Source organism: Hippoglossus stenolepis, chromosome 9 (genome assembly GCF_022539355.2).
Source record: "Hippoglossus stenolepis isolate QCI-W04-F060 chromosome 9, HSTE1.2, whole genome shotgun sequence".
NCBI classification, from domain to species: Eukaryota; Metazoa; Chordata; class Actinopteri; order Pleuronectiformes; family Pleuronectidae; genus Hippoglossus; species Hippoglossus stenolepis.
Window position 1 is genome coordinate 15252473 of NC_061491.1, and position 16715 is coordinate 15269187.

Here is a 16715-nt window from a genome sequence, read left to right on the forward strand (position 1 = left end):
ATAATCTGTTTAACACTAGAATAATACAGACTCACATATTAACAAAGAAAGCTGCAGATGATGATACTGAAAACATTTGCATTGTCATATAGATTTATAGTCGAGTCTCTGTTGGTCCATTTTTTTCTTCACCAGTGATGCTGCTGCTGCAGGAGGTGGAGTCTAATGTTATCTGCCCTTCACCGATAGGTTCAATGGAGCAATTCCACTCCAATTAATTGATTATTTAAAAAAACTAAACAAATAAATAAAAATGTGATGCAATGAAATGTAAAAATGTACAGATATTTGCTGATCTGTGGCGTAAAAAAGGGAAAAGTACCTGAAAATAAATCTACTTCAGTAAATTACAGATACATGAAAAATGTACTTAAGGACATAAAGTAAATGTACTTTTTTTACTTCCCACCACTGAGCGTGGGGGCGACTCAGGCTACTGGCTGTGCAGAAGCCACAGCCAGATACAGGATCAGCCTCGTGAGGAGGAAGCTCAGTCAATTAGTGATCGTGCTGATCGATGAAGGTCCCCAGAGAGAGGGGCAATCAGGAGATTTAGGGTTTTTTCCCCATTGTGGCAGAACAGCAGTCGAAGCTACAGCCCTGTCTCAAATTACTGAGCAGTAAACACAAACAGATACAAATACTTGGAAAACATTTATTAACAATCAAAAGCAGAAATCAACACATTTCATAAAATATTCTATGACATAATCAGGAGTTCAAACATATTTACAGTCCATATATTTATCTTCCAACCACCATAATCAAACAGAATTGAAACAGACGTCAAGTTCATCATCAGGCAAAGATTTCGTCTCCGAGTGTTTTCCGCACTGAAAAGCTGAGCGAGACGGGGTCCCGTTCAGCGAGAGCTCTGTCGGACCTGTGGATTCATCAGGAGCAGCCAGTCAATGGTCTCCTCCAGGAAGCTCATGTTGTAGTGGGACGCTATGTTCTGAAACACCGTGATCTGCTCGGAGAAGCTCTTTAAAATGGAAGAGAGGAAACAGAAACAGCTGTAAGACGCATGCTTTCATCACTAAAATGAATGATGTGATGTATGAGGGAGCAGAAACCTTGATTGAGAAAGTGAGGTCAAAGTCTCCGGCACATCTGCAGTAGAGGGGCATGTTTGCGTCCTTCACGCCTTTACATTTGTTACACACCTGAAATCACACAGGAGGTTTTTGGCTTCAGGAGAAAACTGTGTGGACATTGTGAGCACACATGTTTGAACAACAGTTCAACACACGATGGAAATTCTTCTTCTTCTCGTTTTTTTTGGGGACACTAATGGCCTCACAGAGGAAATATATTGCTATGTTTAAGACTGTTGCTTCTTTAAAGGTAAATTATCTAGACACGGGTAAGGAAACAGGGAGGGAGGGGATATATATGGTTTGTGGTACATGCATTAACTATTAGGACGAGGTAGTTTCATCGAATGTGTATGAAAATCAGCATTTGTAACTCACCAGGTCCTGCAGGGTGTAGCTCATCAGCTTCTTCTGCAGAGCTTCTACCAGAGCCATCTCTACAGACTCGGTCTCGTACTGGGCCTGGCAGTTGGAGCAGAACCACTGAGGCAAGACAGACCCGTCCTGAGGAGATTTTTAAAATTTTAATACAATTTCATGAAGCGAATTCATGAACATTGGTGTTATTATTTTTCTTTTGTCTAAGCTCTCACCTGCGCCACAGATGGGTCCTTGCAGAGGTCGAGGTCACGACAGAAATTGCACTGGTGGCAGATGACCTCTGGTAGGATGTAGGAGTTGCAGGGATCACGGAACTGAGCGTCGTCTGAAAACTCGCCGACGTCCACAAGACGCAGGAGGTCCCTCTTCAGCTTGTTCACCTGGTTCGCTATGTTGGCGTCCAGTGAGAGGACCTGCAGGGAGAAAAGATGTTCCATCAATTACAAATCCACCAACACCGTTCAGTGTTGCAAAGGAAATAATTATGACAACATGAAACATAAAAAAACAGCTTAGCAAGATGTTCTGTTCAGCTTTTGGCATTTACCAAATAAACAAATATCGAGGCGCATACCTGGCAGACATATTTGATGAACTCCAGTGCTGGGTTTTTGAGTGGCAGGTGGGATCCAGGCAGGACAGGGAACAGCTCTGAGGGCTGCGTCACACTCCTGGTGCCCATCACTTTCTTCTGGATTTTTTGAGTGATGGTGAAGAAGTTCTGTGTCAGCTCACTGGACACGTATTCCTGGGAGAAGGAGATCATTCCTGCAGGAGAAAAATCACCACATCTGTGAGGAAATCAGCCTGAACGTGATTGAAAGCTCCCATTAAGGGTTGAAGTGTAACAGAAACTATTCCATGGTAACTAATGAGTGTAATGTGGAGTCCTTTAAAGACAAGCTAAGTGTTTAGTAACCGAAGCAGCTTCTCAAACAGCTTCTTACCAGGAAGAGCACTCAGGTCTCCCACTGCCTGTTGGGAAGCCTGGCTGCCTCCACGTCTCTTAACTGGCGTTGCTCCAGGAGCATTACGTCTCAGCTCCTCTTTCATACTGTGGTACACAGCTGCAATGTAGGCTGGGGTGGAACAGATGTGTGTGTTCGTTAGTAGAGAGAAAAAGCAAAGAACAAATGTCTGTTGTGTGCAGATTTTTTTTTTTTTACCTGAGACGATCATGAGGAAGTATTTCTGACAGGAGGCAGTTTGAGGCAGGTACTGCATGATGTTCCAGTTGCTCTCGATCAGCTCCTCCACCTCATCCGTCTCTTCATCTTCCTCAACTTCTGCTTCCTCCTCATCTTCATCCTCGCTGCCGTCCTCTTCACCCTCCCCTCGTTTATTTTTCTTCTGTTTGGCTCCTTCCTAAAGAACAAACAACGGAGGGGGAAGGACCTCTGTATTCAGCTCAGATAACATTAATTAAATCAAACGAACTGTTCTGGAGACGTTTCAGTTTGACGTACCTCTCCAGGCAAGAGGTTGGAGGGCAGTTTCCCCTTCACGCCGCCGTAGTTGGCCGGGTCCATCCACATCAGAAACTCCCAGCAGCGGGAGAAGGACAAGGACAAAGAGTGGAAGATTTCTCTGGAGTGGATGCTGGAAGAGGAGAAGAGGTGAAGTGTCAAACACCCTGATATTAACGATATTTAGGGGAAGAAAGAAAAGAAAATTAAAGAAAATGTTCAGTAAGTAATATTGAGCAACAACCGAACTGTTAAATGTCAATGATACTGCTGTGATGCTGCTTTGAACATCAGGAAAACATTTGGAGGTCGTCCTAGGTCCCAGATTTTTTTCATTTCACATTATGTATTGGTCCCATTAGTATAATGGGCAACTCGCTTTGAAATCAACTTTATAGTACACTTCCCGTGATGGAGACCACAACACCATATGGAGAAAACATTTCAGTGGTCTAAATGGTTATTGTGCTTTTTCTGATTAATGTGTTCTGGCTCCAGGCAACTGAATACAAACCCTTTTAATTGGCTCAGTTTCTTACTGAGCAGCCTGTTTAATGTATAGTCTTTTAAACATTGAATGCAGGTATGTATGTATTTAACAACAGTTATATATTATATACATGTATTTATGTCAAATAGTAATGTAGGGGTTGGGGAATGGATATATGCAGAGATTAAGTGATAATATCACTTTACAATGCAAGATGCTGGATTTATAGAGACTGCAGAAGAGAAATATCTGACCTGTTAGTGATATACCCCACGTAGCCGATTGCATCATCTGTCCTCCGTTTTTTAGTACACAGGATGATCCTGTTGAAGTTTCCGTACACCACAGTTGAGCCAAGACGTTTAAACTCTGCAACCAACCTGAGAGCAGAACGAGACAATGATTTATGGAAGAACAGGACACTGCAGCATTTAAGAGAAGGTTGGGATTAACAAGAGACGGAAAAAAGACGAGAGCAAACCAGACAGAGCTGATGTTTTGAGCCACGCAAATCAAAAAACTCAAATAACTCGGCCTCAATTTTTTACCCTCAGAGCCCCAACATACTAATTAAATAATCAATAAAAAACATTAAATTTCACATCAACAGCTTCCAGATACACTGAGCACAGAAAGATGTATTACTCATATTAAATATTTCACGTATTTCCAACAAACCCGAGCATGTTACTCGTCCAACAAATATCAGCACTGCCTCTAGTGGTGAAAAAAGTCCAATAACCCACAGAAGCCAACTAAACTCCAGTTAGTCTTATAACCAAGTGGGAAACTTAACTATGGTTTTTCAAAATAAAGATTAAACATGAATGACTCAAAGTCAGCTGGTTATATATATATATATATATATATATATATATATATGTAGAGGAAGTTGTGGCGGTGGCACTCACTGTAGAAACACCTTCTTCATCATGTTGTGCAGGGTGCGATGCAGAGCAGGGTCATAGAGCAGAGAACTCGGGGAGTGCAGCCAGCGGTAGAAGTGCATCACCTGGTTGTCGGCGTATACGTTGTGGTACTGAGTGATCTCCCTGACCCATCCCACCACCATGCTCTTCAAGATCCTGCTCATACGACAGAGGAAACAGTGGGATGAGCAAAACACTAAACACGACCCGCTTCCTTTATCAATGAGGAACAAATCCACATCCAGTGAGACCATGCTGTTTATATGTAGGTTTAAATGGTGATTCACATTGACACACCTGAAGGTGTTGGAGCAGAGAGCAGTCTCATCATAGCTAGCATGAGCGCTTGCCCCCTGATTTCCTGACATCATGTCCTCCAGCGAGGCCTGCTGGATCACATCGAAACTGACGCCCAGACTGGCTCCACCCTCCATGTCGTTGACATGCTGCGACTGGAGGAGGGTGTTCACTGCCAGGCTCTGCAGGTCCATCTCCACACAAACTAGAAAAAGTAGGATAATACATAAATGCAGGGAAAGGTTTTTGTGTTTTGATTTTCTTTGCTTTATACTTTTTCTTTTTCCTGTGCATGTGCATGCTCCTGGTGTTTATGTACCGGTGGAATAGCATCCTTGAGAGTTGATCTCCACAGAACCTCTGTCGTCGCTTTCCATGACCAGACGGCTGTCATCAGCCTCCTTTCCCCCGAGGTCAGGTCTGGCTGTAGGTGACAGCCACAGGAGGTGGTTGTGTTTCCGAAGATGTCTCGCCAGGAACAAGTCTGAACCGAAGATGGACACATCCTGAGGCAAGTTCCCCACAGGCAAGTGGTAATACCTGGAAGCCAGAGATATTATGTGAGACAAACCTGTGACAAAAGCTGTTGACTAAAACAACAAATAAAGGGGAGTCACAGTGTGCAGTTTGTACCTGGCCATGTCGAAAGCTTGCGACAGGCAGCTGTCCAGGTTGAGGTAGTGACGGATCATGCGCCGGGCACCGTGCCGTTGCCAATCCAGCACGTTATAACTGATCTCGTCGAGCACATGCACTGGAACGACAGGAAACTCCTCAAGCACCGGCATCCCCGCTGACAATCGACGCAGCTCCCAGTTTGACTGCACAGCGATGAGGGTGGGCCCACGACGTTCCTCCTGTAAACAGCGACAGACGAAGCAGGAGATAATCAGTGAAGCCACATGCACATAACTAGTGATATTCATGCATGTAAAGTGTGAAACTTGAAGAGTGTATTTCACCTTGTAGTTGAGCAGAATGCGCTGCAGTGCGCGGTAAATAGCCTTTGGGTCGCTTTCAGCTCGAACCTCGAAGTTGTGTTTCTCTGGAGGCAGGAGATCCTCTGTCGTCTTCTCCAGGAGGGCGGTGCGCTCTGCAGTGTAAAGGTTATTCAGGTTTGGCATCTGGTTGCTTCGCACCTAAAAGGAAAAAAAAAAGAAAATTGATGCAATTGAGTATAACTCTCTAAAGCTAGAGAGGGAAACAGAGGGAGACAGTAAAGGTTTGTATTATTCTTACTGTGTCCAAGATGAAGATGCTGGCTTTGCGCTGAGAGGGGATGAAAAGTCCAAACAGAGCCTTGTGTCCCTGGCTGTGATGATAGAAGTACATATGGCGAACACTCCCTGAAAAGAAAGAAAACATAACACAGTCATGTAAACTTGTAAAAGCCAGTTTATTGTTAAAATCGACATAATAAACACCTTCAAATCAAAGAAGTTTCGTTTTATTAAGCTCCAAAACAAGCTGTGGTATCCCAAGACCACCACCTCAGAAGAATCCCCTGCCCACCATGTGTTTAGCTACAACATAGATAAATAGATATAAATGTAACCATGACAAGAATTATGCTAGTGAGAAAGAAAAATGGCAACAAAACAATAAACCCTGCAGGATCCATTATGACATCAATTCCAGATGACCAGTATGTGAGATGGGTCTTACCTGGCTCCAGGTAGCTGAACTGGGCCAGAGACCTCATCTCCAGATGCTCCAGATCAAAAGTGTCCGCCTCCCTGCCGGCCAGATCCCTCACTATGTGTTTATTGACCATACACACACATCCAAGCTGCACCAGAGCCCGAAACAGCAAGGGGACCTGAGAGAGAGAAAAGACGTTTAATCTGTTTATAAAAGACACGTGGAAAAATAGAACCAACTCTAAAATCAATGATATAGAGTCAAATATGTTATTACAGCTTATGAGAACACTGGCGGTGTTATAAATGTGTGTGTTTACCTGTGTTTCGTAGACTCCTTCGATGTCTGGTGCCGACAGGTCTGCGTTGATCTGGTTGATGTGCTCCTGGTACATGTCCTCTGGTACACAGTACTCATAGAGGTAGTACACAATGTTGGAGCGAGGCAGCATGCGGTTCACCTGAAGCCACGAGTTCACGTCAGAACTTACACAGCAAAAAGATTCAAACAAACATATTTCACGGCGTCTTTCACTCCACTTGCCTTCTTGTACATGGCTCCCTCCTCTTGTTTGGGGACTTTCTGATTGACGTAGAAGACACGGGGGATGTTGAGCTTCATGCAGTGGAGGTCATTACCAATCACAGCCCACAACTTGTACAGGCCAGGGTGACTCGTCTCTGCGATCTGTGTGGTAGGTAACAGGATATCATGTTAGACTATAATTCAGTGTTGTTTGTTTAATTAGACAATTTTCTATGGATTGTATTGAAGGTGATGACCTAAGGGTGAATTTACTCCACCTGCACAATCTGCCAGGGCATGTCCAGAATGCTGCGGGCTGTTCTGCGCAGGAAGCTGCCAAGGCCGGTGGTGGGGCCGTCTCTGATCACTCCTCCACCTACAGGCTGAGCTTCACCATCCAGCATCCTCCTCCTCTTCTTTCTCTCCTTCCTCTGCCTCAGCTGCAGCTCCCACTTCTTCTTGTGGTAGCGCAGCCACACCAAAAGCTCCTCCTGTGCACAGGAGCATTCGTTAAAAAAAAAGAGCCAAGGTAAATGTGACCTCTTTCAGGGAATGATGGAACAAAGTTGTCTAAAAGTACTTGTAATTTCAAATGAATTCAGAAAGCATTAGAAATGGCCTGAAAGAAGTAGGTATCTGAACACTGACACAAAAGGCAGGACTTAGTGGTTCTTGCTTCCTACCTGTGCCTCTCCCATGGGTGGGGGTGGTCCCAGGATCTCTCGCCAGGACTGGGTGAGCTCCAGGACCTGAGACTCCACCTGGCTTTCCTCTCCCTGGGAAGCTCGCTTCCGCTTGGTGCTGATGAGGATGGCCGGCTGCAGGGGTCTGGCTGGCCGCCCGAAGTCCTCTATGTCCGCAGCTTGGCCTGCTTCAAGAGGCTGATGGGCCACCTGAGAGAGGGACGAGGAACATTCAGCTAATTATAATCAAATTGAAATTAGTGCTTTCAACTCATTGAAGTTTAGAAGGTTACTTTATTATGACTTTAATTGTCATTCTACATTTGATTTGTACTCTTGGCAATGTTTGACTGTGTGGGAGTTTAATAAGCATGTTCATTAAACTGCCACCAGACTGAGTTATTGCTCTGCATGTAAGAGAATGAAACAACACGAGGGGAATGCCCCCCGGACCCCGCTAGCTGGCTGCCTACTTTTTTCCCACTGGCTTGTTACATCATATCCTTGTGGAAATCCCTGATAATTAAATGAATAATGGCTCATCGGAGTGAGTTAGATCAGCTTAACTCAGACGTAGGTATTTCAAACATTTATCTAAAAAAACAAAGCAGTGAATCCCTAACATTTTGCTGTGAGGTGGACCCACCTGTCTCTTGCCCTCACTGGTGAACAGTTCACTGATTTTCTTTTGCTTGTAAATGTCGTTTTTCTCCAGGAGTTTCTTGTGAAGCCAGTCGGGATGTCTCACTCTGGGCACTGGGTTCTTCACCTGATGATGAAATTTAACAAATAAAATCAATCTGGACATCATTTTTGATTTACTCAAATAAATTGAAGGCATGTTTTTTTTTTTGTTTACCTGTTGCAGAGCTGCAGGGATGGTGATGATTTTCTGAATGGCACTACCCAACCTCTCTATGTAATAACTCCAATCCAGGATCTGGGATGGCCCACAAGAGAAATGTTCATGTCAGTGGGAGAACAGAGGAAGATTCAGACAGAGGCTTGTAAAACATGCATTTAAAATAAAAACTCACAGAGCGGATGTCCAAGTCGTGCAGGCTGGACATCTTCAACCACTTACGGAGGAAATGTTTCTTCACACTGGGCTCTGCCTGGAAGATGGCGAGAGGAATGGCTCTAATGGAGACAAACCCCAATCACACAAATGTGAAACTAAAAGCTTTTACGTCTGCAAAAGTCATAAAGTGCCTGTTCTCCACAAACATTCTGAGACAATGTTATTTAGTGGTGATAACAACAGAAGATGGTTCATGAGGGGACAGTTTGACTTACAAAACAAAGTCAGTTTGGGGGCATGTTGTGTATTCATTGGACAACTTGCACTGTCTGTTATGCTTTGTCATTTAATTCCATATTTTTCAAGATTTTTTTTGCCACCTCCTTGTTCATTACCCCGTGTGCCAGCTTCATTAAAAGCTGGGTACTGTTCTCGCCCGTGTTTGAGTGTGTGATGAAGTCATTATGAAATGGCATTATTACAATATAAAAACATTAGATTGGGGTTTATACAGTGCATGTGCAGGGTCTGTATCACCCCTCTGGTGATTTTTCATTAACTGAACTCTACACTAGTTACTATTATTTTGGGGATATATAGTATTTAATAAATTAAATTTAGATTTTTTCCATTCTTCGCCTGAATATAGTCAATGTTCATAATGTATATAGTGTTTTTAATTCTCCTGCTGTGACATTGGGATAAATAATATTTAATCCAATCTAATCTTATCACCCTAATGTAAAGCTTCACAAAAATGGTTAAAGCTGCATCCTCTGTTGAGGAGGTCCCACTTGTTTTCCTGCTCACACTGCCATCTTTCATGCAGAAGGATGAACATGTTTGTTTTTATCATAATAATAATAATAATGACTTTGAGTGTGAATGTTTATTATAAGAGCCGTTGGCCCACCTTTCTGTGACAGGTGAACCCTCTGGTTTTCGGGAGATGACGTAGCGACAGCTCAGACCAGCGTCTTTCACCATCTGGTCTCCCAGGAACTCAGCGAGTCTCTTAGCGGTGCTGATCGACGTGGACTTCTGCTCTCCGTAGTCCTCCAGCTTCCTGGACATGGAACGATTCTCGGAAACCAGTTCAAACAGCTCCGCATCTGGCATGTTGGCAGCCTGGAAAACCAGGGAAGTGAAGATTTGTGTGAGGATAATAAGAACTGGACTCAACATTTTGACTGAACTTTCTCAGCAAACAATACTGAATTTTACAAATTAAAAACACGGATAGCTCATCCAAGTTACTCAAAACACAGCTGACAGCATGATGTAAATATCTTTTGATATCACAAGGCTATGTTCACCTTGCTGTACAGAACGTCCAGCCAGTAGTCGGCCACTTTGGCCACCGATGCGTAGACCTCCTCCAGAGTGGTACCTTTGAGGAAAGCCTCAAACACTGAGGATTGAAATATCTTGATGAGCTGGAGCTCTCCTCTTCTCTTCACTTCAAAACCCTTGAGCTCAGCAGAGCCGTCCTCATTAAACACAGCGTACCTTAAACAAGGAGAGAAGCCAGTGATCATCATGGTCGCTCTACAGTTTAATACGATCTTAAGCAGACAGCCCATTCCCTTAATGTTTGGTACAAATAATCCATTGACCACACAACTTATATGATATATTCAACCACAAAAATACTAATTAAAAAGAACTCCGCTGCCTCTGACCTCTTCTTCAGCTTCTTTCCTTCCTCTTTTGAGGCGGGCAGGATCATGGCCAGGTACGGCCCATCCACCTCAAAGAAGATGCTGTTCTCTGCCCGGGTGTTGTAGGTGAGGGACCCGGGGTCGACCAGCTCGTGGTACTGGTCGTTGGTGAATCCCTCCTTCACCATGATGTTCAGCATGGCCCCTGGGTAGGAGATGGTCACCTTGGGCTTCTTCTCATTACTCGTCTTCACGACAAAATTCTCAGGAAAGGTGTTAGGTAGGACACACCAGATACCATCGGTGTCCAACTCGAGTGGTCTCCTGAGACACGGAAGTGGAAGTGAAAAACGTGATGAGTATATTGTTGATTGTCAACAAAAATAAAAGTTATGTTTATTTATGTCTGATGAAAACAAAAACACACAAGAAATAAAAACCACGCCGCAGGTGCCAGATTCAAACAGACATCAACATGAATCTGCTGATGGGACAAGTCAGTGGATCCCTGCAGCACTCTCCCTGATCAGGAACATCATTCCTGTAAATAACCATCACATCATCAATGTGACACTCACCCTATTTGTTCGATCAGCTCTCTGGCTTGAGTGATGATGTTGGCTCCGGTGAAGCACACAATGCCAGCCATCTCCATGGAATACCAGCGCGCCCTGGTGGCAACACAAGGACAACACTCACAACGTCAGGTCCACAGCAACAACAAGACAACAATGGAATATTACAAAAAAATATATATCTTCTGCTGAACACTGTGCAGTAACTGACTCTCACCCTTTCCTCATGACGTAGCCGTAGAAAGAGTTGAGAATACACTTGTGAGCGAGCTGAAGAGACTCGTACAGGATCTCCATGTTCTTGCAGCGCTTCACCTCGGCAGCGTCTCCACAGTCCTGAGCTGACGACAGCTTCTTCTTCCACACCTTTAACAAAGCAGCATGAAAATAACACAGGTTTGAATGAGCAACACAAGACAATCTTAAGTGTCTTTAGAAATGAGTGTGTTTATGTATGTTAAACATTCGCCCCTGACCATTTGTTCATTGTTTGGTTTGAAAGCAAGATTACACAATAACAGCTGGGTGGATTACCACAATACTTGGTAGAAGGATGCAGTATGGCTCAGGGAAAACCCCATACAATTTGAGTGTGGATCCAGGTTGTTTTTGCTCTTAATCGCTTTCTTTAACATTGCTAAACAACAGGTCTGTTTAGGGAACTAATATGTATGTGTGCGTGAAATCTGGTGCAGCTTGATGGGGACTGTTGGGCCTTGGCAGAGACATGAACCCTGCTGAGAGCTATTCTAGTTTTTACCAAAATGTACCTTGTGGAGCCCTTTGAATTCGTAGCGTCGATCTCTGAAAGCTCTCACAGTATCCACATAGAAGGAGTTTTCTCTCTGACAGATGGTGGTGACGCGTTGCTCCAGCCTGGTGACATGTGTCTTCTTATAGGCTCTCTTGCAGTAGTCTGACACAAGGAACATATACGTCATGTTTTGTTTAGCAGTAAATATGAACACTTATTATCAAAATTGAAAACAAAATGAGCAGGACTGGCTTCGTGAAATTACTAAACTAAGACTGTAAAAAAACTAAGTACCTGCCAAACGTTTCTTCTCATGCTTGGCTTGCTCCTCTCTGTTGAGATTGTGGAAAGCGCGAGGTGGACCGTTGGGAAACAGCGACGGGAACTTCTCTGACTCCAGTTGCTGCTGGATACGGTGAAACTCACTGCGACTGGCAGGCACTGCAAACAGAGGCAGACGCTCACTTTACTACATGCTATAATGCTTAATAAAGGTTTTGTCGACTATTTCAACAAACAGAACCCACTGATTTCTCCTCTCCACTGCCAGGCCATGCTCCTCTGACAGGTGGCTCCAGGTTTGTTAAAGTCACAGGCAGCACACGTGGCCTCGTCAACCACAGCAGATGGCTGCAAAGGCAAAAAATAAAGAATTGAGTTTCAGGCTTTTCTGTAACTTTGCCCACTTTCAAGCATTTCTTTTTTTCTTACCTGCAGACGGTTGGTGAGAATGATGTTGGGGTACATCGCCCCAACGTCCAGATGGTAGATGAGGGGGCATTCGATCCTGTTTGGAACCTCCTTCAGTGAAATCAGCTTCTTCTTGATCTCGTCGCAGACCTGGGAAAATATCAGTGACGTTTTAAATCTTCAAGCTGAGAAACCTGACAACAGTTGACTTTTCGAAAGTAAAAAGAGAAATCTGACACGCAACAAAAAAAAAGGAAAGAAACAATGACAAATCACACCTCATTAAAGTTTGTGATTTGCTCCAGAGGGATTTGCTCCTCTTCCTCCATGGCATGACGCATCGTTCTCTCGACTCTTTGAAGCAGGAAGTCGAATGCAGCCGGGTTCTGTCAACAAACAAAACCATCACATTCAAAAAAAGGAAAGTAAGGAGTCAGCATCAAGTAGAACTGTGATCAACTCACTGACCATTTTGAAACGGCAGGGGATGTCACTGCGAAACACTCCGGACTCCAGCGCCTCCACGTGGCCGCCCACGTACGTCTCAGAGTCCATAACGTGGCCGTCGTCTGTCAGTTTGTTGAAGACCTGCTCCTGCTTGTTGGGGAAGACGATGTTGGCGTGAAAGGCCTGCACCATGAGCAAGGCCTCACACAGAGTCCCAGAACCTTTACGCAGCACCTGGTAACAATGCAAGAAAGGAAATGATTAACTGTCAAAATTTGTGCTATTTCTTGGGAGGGGGGTGGGGGTTTAATCGTCATTTACAAGACACACAAGAGACAAACCTCATCAGGCTCCATGGGGATGATTGTGCACAGAGCGAAGATGAAGGGATGAACATATTTCATGTACAGGTAATACGTGGCCACGGCATCTGACACGGAGTAAGTGGCCAAAGTCTGACAGAAAGAGAGAGAGAAAACGTCAATGAGATTGAAAACTCGTTATTTTCTGAGCTGTAAAAAGTTAAGTCCATCCGTGTACCTGTGGCTCCTCTGTCGCCATGCGGCACATCTCCTCCGGATCCAGCTCTACCGGGTCGTAGCTCAGTTTGGCCTTCGCTGCTGCCTTCAGATTGTGACTTCCCACTGGAAGGTAGCTGTCTCTTCTTACCCACCTGACGCAGGAGAAACAGGTGGGAGGGATGTTAGAAATGTATTAATCTAGATCCAGCTCTAAATCCTAAGAGTGTGTTTACATTAGAGTACGACCGATAGTTTACATAAACCACAATGTTGTCATGGTGACTGTGTTAGAGGAGTGCAAACCTTAAGCAGTCCATGTGGATGGCCTGACTGGACTTGTACTCCCCCTGATTGTCCTTCTGGAAACCGATCTCCCTGTACATGCTCAGCCCATGGAGGCCGGCCCGAGTCTCAATAAAAGGCCTTAAAGAAGGTAAACAAAGTCAGGGAGGTGGAAGGTAAATATCATAGTAGATGAGTAATACATGTAGACATTCTACAGAAACAACTCAATCTACAGCTCACCAATCGAAGAAGTCTCCGTTGTATGTTACAAAGATGTTTGGCTTCGTTTCTTGAACGTGATCAAACCACCTCTGAATCATAGCCGCCTGCAGCCAAAGTCAATTTACCACATGTTATTTCACGGATGCAAAAACAGTGCAGCACATTTACAAGAATAAACAACCTCTCAAGTGCTTTTATATCTATTTCCACTGTAGAATATTGAGCGTGATGCAGCTACGCACCTCATCATCCTCATTGAAAACAGTGAACGGCCCTTCATACTCAGGTTTGGGAGTGAACTCGAAATCCTCAATGTTCTCAGAGACGATCTCTCGGTTTGTTATTAGAAACCCCTTTAAAAAGAAAGGTGAGAGAACTTAGTCTGACACACACAGGAGAATATTAACAGAAAATGTGTAATATAAAAGGTGTAATGCAAATAAAACTCACCTGTCCGTCTATCATGTAGGAGATCATCATAATCTGGTCTGACTCAGCATCTGGAAACTTCAGTGGAAGTTTGGTCGTCTCAATGTCGAAAGCCAAAACAACAGGATCCTACAGGAGCAGGAGCCAAAGTTTTAACGAAAACACTGACATGGACGAAGATTTCAAGATAACTTTGTCCTGAATAACCAATAAATAACAAAATCCTCATACTGGTCGCTCGACAAGATCGTCTCTCCGTACGATCTCTGGTGGGTAAGCGCTGCCTCTGTATCGCACATTGTACCAGTGAGCCTGAGGAACACAGACAGTGAAGATCAGAACAGCAAACACACGCATCATCGTGTACTATATGTATATGTCCAGCAGAAATCGGCTTTTACCACGTGGATCTTGAGGTCGATGGACACTCGCACGTGATAGGGAACGTCGTACTCTCTCATGTCCACGATGTTGTCCAGCTGGTCTGAGATACTCTTTGACCTCACGTCTTCATCTGTGGAGGTCACATGGCCTCCTGACAAGGCACTGAAAAAAAAACACAGGCGTCCACAGATCAGTATGTGAGCGGGAATAAGCGAGCGGAGCTGAAGTGATCTGTGGTTTGGTGGTACCTGGATAACATGGAAGTGTAGGCATCATTGGAGTGCTCCCTCTCTCGGTTCTTGCGCACTGCTGGAGAGATCTCCCGCTTCACCTTCATGAGGTCGTCCAGGCTGTTGAACGACAGCTTGATGTAGCTTCTCTTCAGGCCAACTAAATGGTTCGGCTGGGGAGAGCAGGACAATACTAAAACAACGCTGAAGGCCGAATGCTTTTAAATTTAGGGCCGCAACTCCTGATAATGTTCATAACCTCCCCCAAGGAGGTCAGGTCTTCACCTCTGTCCATATGTTTGTTTGTCAGCTAGATTTTTCACTATTTCTAATTGAAAAGGCTCTAGTTCATATAATACAACTGTTTTTTATGTTGGTTTTACACATATATATATGCGTCATCGTGTCTGTATATTCATAAATATTAAATTAAAAACATTGATGGACTTTAATGCCGAAAATCTCACCAGGTCCAGATCCTCCTTTGGGAGAATTTCCAGCTTCGCCACCTTTCCCTGGAACTTCTTCGACACGTATGAGATGACCTCTCTCTCGCAGTTCTGCAGACACAGCCGTCTTTAAGTGAGGAGTTTATTTAAACATGTATACCTGACGTGTAAAAACTGACAGATGCTGACTTACCCTTTTTGTGGCTATGTAGAAATATGGCTTGAAGGGTAGAGCCACCTACAGGAAGAGAATCAGGAGCACAAGGGAAAATGCACATTAGTCATGAATATTTTTACATGATAATAACTGGATTTTTTAAAAAATATAAAAGCTGGTGAATCCCATCCCACCTTAAACCTGCTTCCATCCTCCTGAATGAAATAAAAGTCCACAGCACTGATCATCCTCTTGTCTTCATCCAGGATCTCTGCCTGGTAATACGAGAATAAAAACAGTGTTATGCTCAGTGTCACTTCTTCTCCTGGTGACCTCCAACATGTCAGACACACCGGCGGGGGGAACCTACGGGGTGCATGTTGATCAGCCAGCCGGTTTTCTCCCCCGGCTCCTTCATCCTGTCGAAGTCGAAGCGGGCGTCCATCTCGTCGGTGAACTGGCTGCGCTCCAGCCGCTTGAGAGCCGAGGATCCATCGTCCCTGGTTCAAACACATGGGGGGTTTCTCTCCCGTCAGCCTCTCAGTGAGGGTTATCTACAGTTCACTGCAGGAGGCAGGAGCAATGGCAGAACAAGGGAAATCACTTACTGGTCCTGGTCTCCTCCTCCGCCTTGTCCTCGATCCGCTCTGTATCTCCCACTGTTTTTGAAGAAAACCATCCTCTATCGTGAGATGACGACGCGCACGCGGTCAGATGATATGCACACGCCCGCTCAGTTGGTCTGAGAACGGAGCCGCATCAGTAAAACACGTTAAAGTTGTTTATCTTCCGTCTCTGTCACTGACACTGCTTGTTTTCTTATTTTGGCGCGTTCCTGCAGTTCCCGCGAGCGCAGCGCCGAGAGGAGGAGGCACAAAGATCGTTTGATGAACAAGAGACTCACTCCAACTTTAAAATCCTGCAGCGCTCCTGCATTTTTTTATTATCATTTAGACTTCCGCATTATTATTATTATTATTATTATTATTATTATTATTATTATTATTATTATTTATCACCCATTAATTATTCATCCATTGATGAACAATAGCTCAAAGCTCACATTGCCTAACAACATAGATACTTTATATGTGCATGTTTTTTTTTAAATTTTACTTTATTTTCACCTGCTTGTATGCATATAATTGTCAGATATTAATTTGTATATATTTATTATTTTCCATGTTCAGCCTTGTTGCCATGTCCCTGCTGTGTGTTCTCTGTGGGTTCCGTTTAGCCTTAAAAGTCTAAACAGAGTTCCTGCTTGTATTCTTATCATGTTTTAAACACAAACTGAAACATCCTATTTCCTTCATACACGATCTTTGGCAGGTTTCCTTCTTCCTGGGAGGAGCATGACTCCTGCAGCACATGTTTACAT

The 16715-nt window shown here is 44.1% G+C and overlaps 1 protein-coding gene across 1 annotated transcript; it reads right to left on the reverse strand.

Moving 5' to 3' along the window:
* Nucleotides 1–641: 641 nt before the first annotated feature.
* pole (polymerase (DNA directed), epsilon) lies at nt 642–16197 on the reverse strand. The gene is made up of 48 exons (XM_035166881.2): nt 15943–16197; nt 15705–15834; nt 15529–15609; nt 15371–15415; nt 15196–15288; nt 14747–14901; nt 14516–14660; nt 14346–14426; nt 14136–14243; nt 13928–14038; nt 13704–13789; nt 13482–13601; nt 13198–13330; nt 12999–13112; nt 12679–12891; nt 12489–12596; nt 12232–12360; nt 12048–12150; nt 11815–11961; nt 11537–11682; nt 10984–11132; nt 10770–10862; nt 10213–10515; nt 9847–10039; nt 9444–9658; nt 8547–8649; nt 8369–8449; nt 8156–8278; nt 7510–7719; nt 7105–7317; nt 6845–6988; nt 6621–6761; nt 6326–6479; nt 5900–6006; nt 5623–5799; nt 5294–5517; nt 4980–5200; nt 4661–4865; nt 4346–4519; nt 3689–3814; nt 2945–3077; nt 2645–2843; nt 2426–2557; nt 2053–2246; nt 1691–1891; nt 1476–1601; nt 1077–1166; nt 642–985 (listed from the first exon to the last, which is right to left on the reverse strand). The coding sequence occupies exons 1-48, from the start codon at nt 16011–16013 to the stop codon at nt 863–865; spliced, it is 6873 nt and encodes a 2290-aa protein (XP_035022772.2). The 5' UTR covers nt 16014–16197; the 3' UTR covers nt 642–862.
* Between the last annotated feature and the right edge of the window lie 518 nt (nt 16198–16715).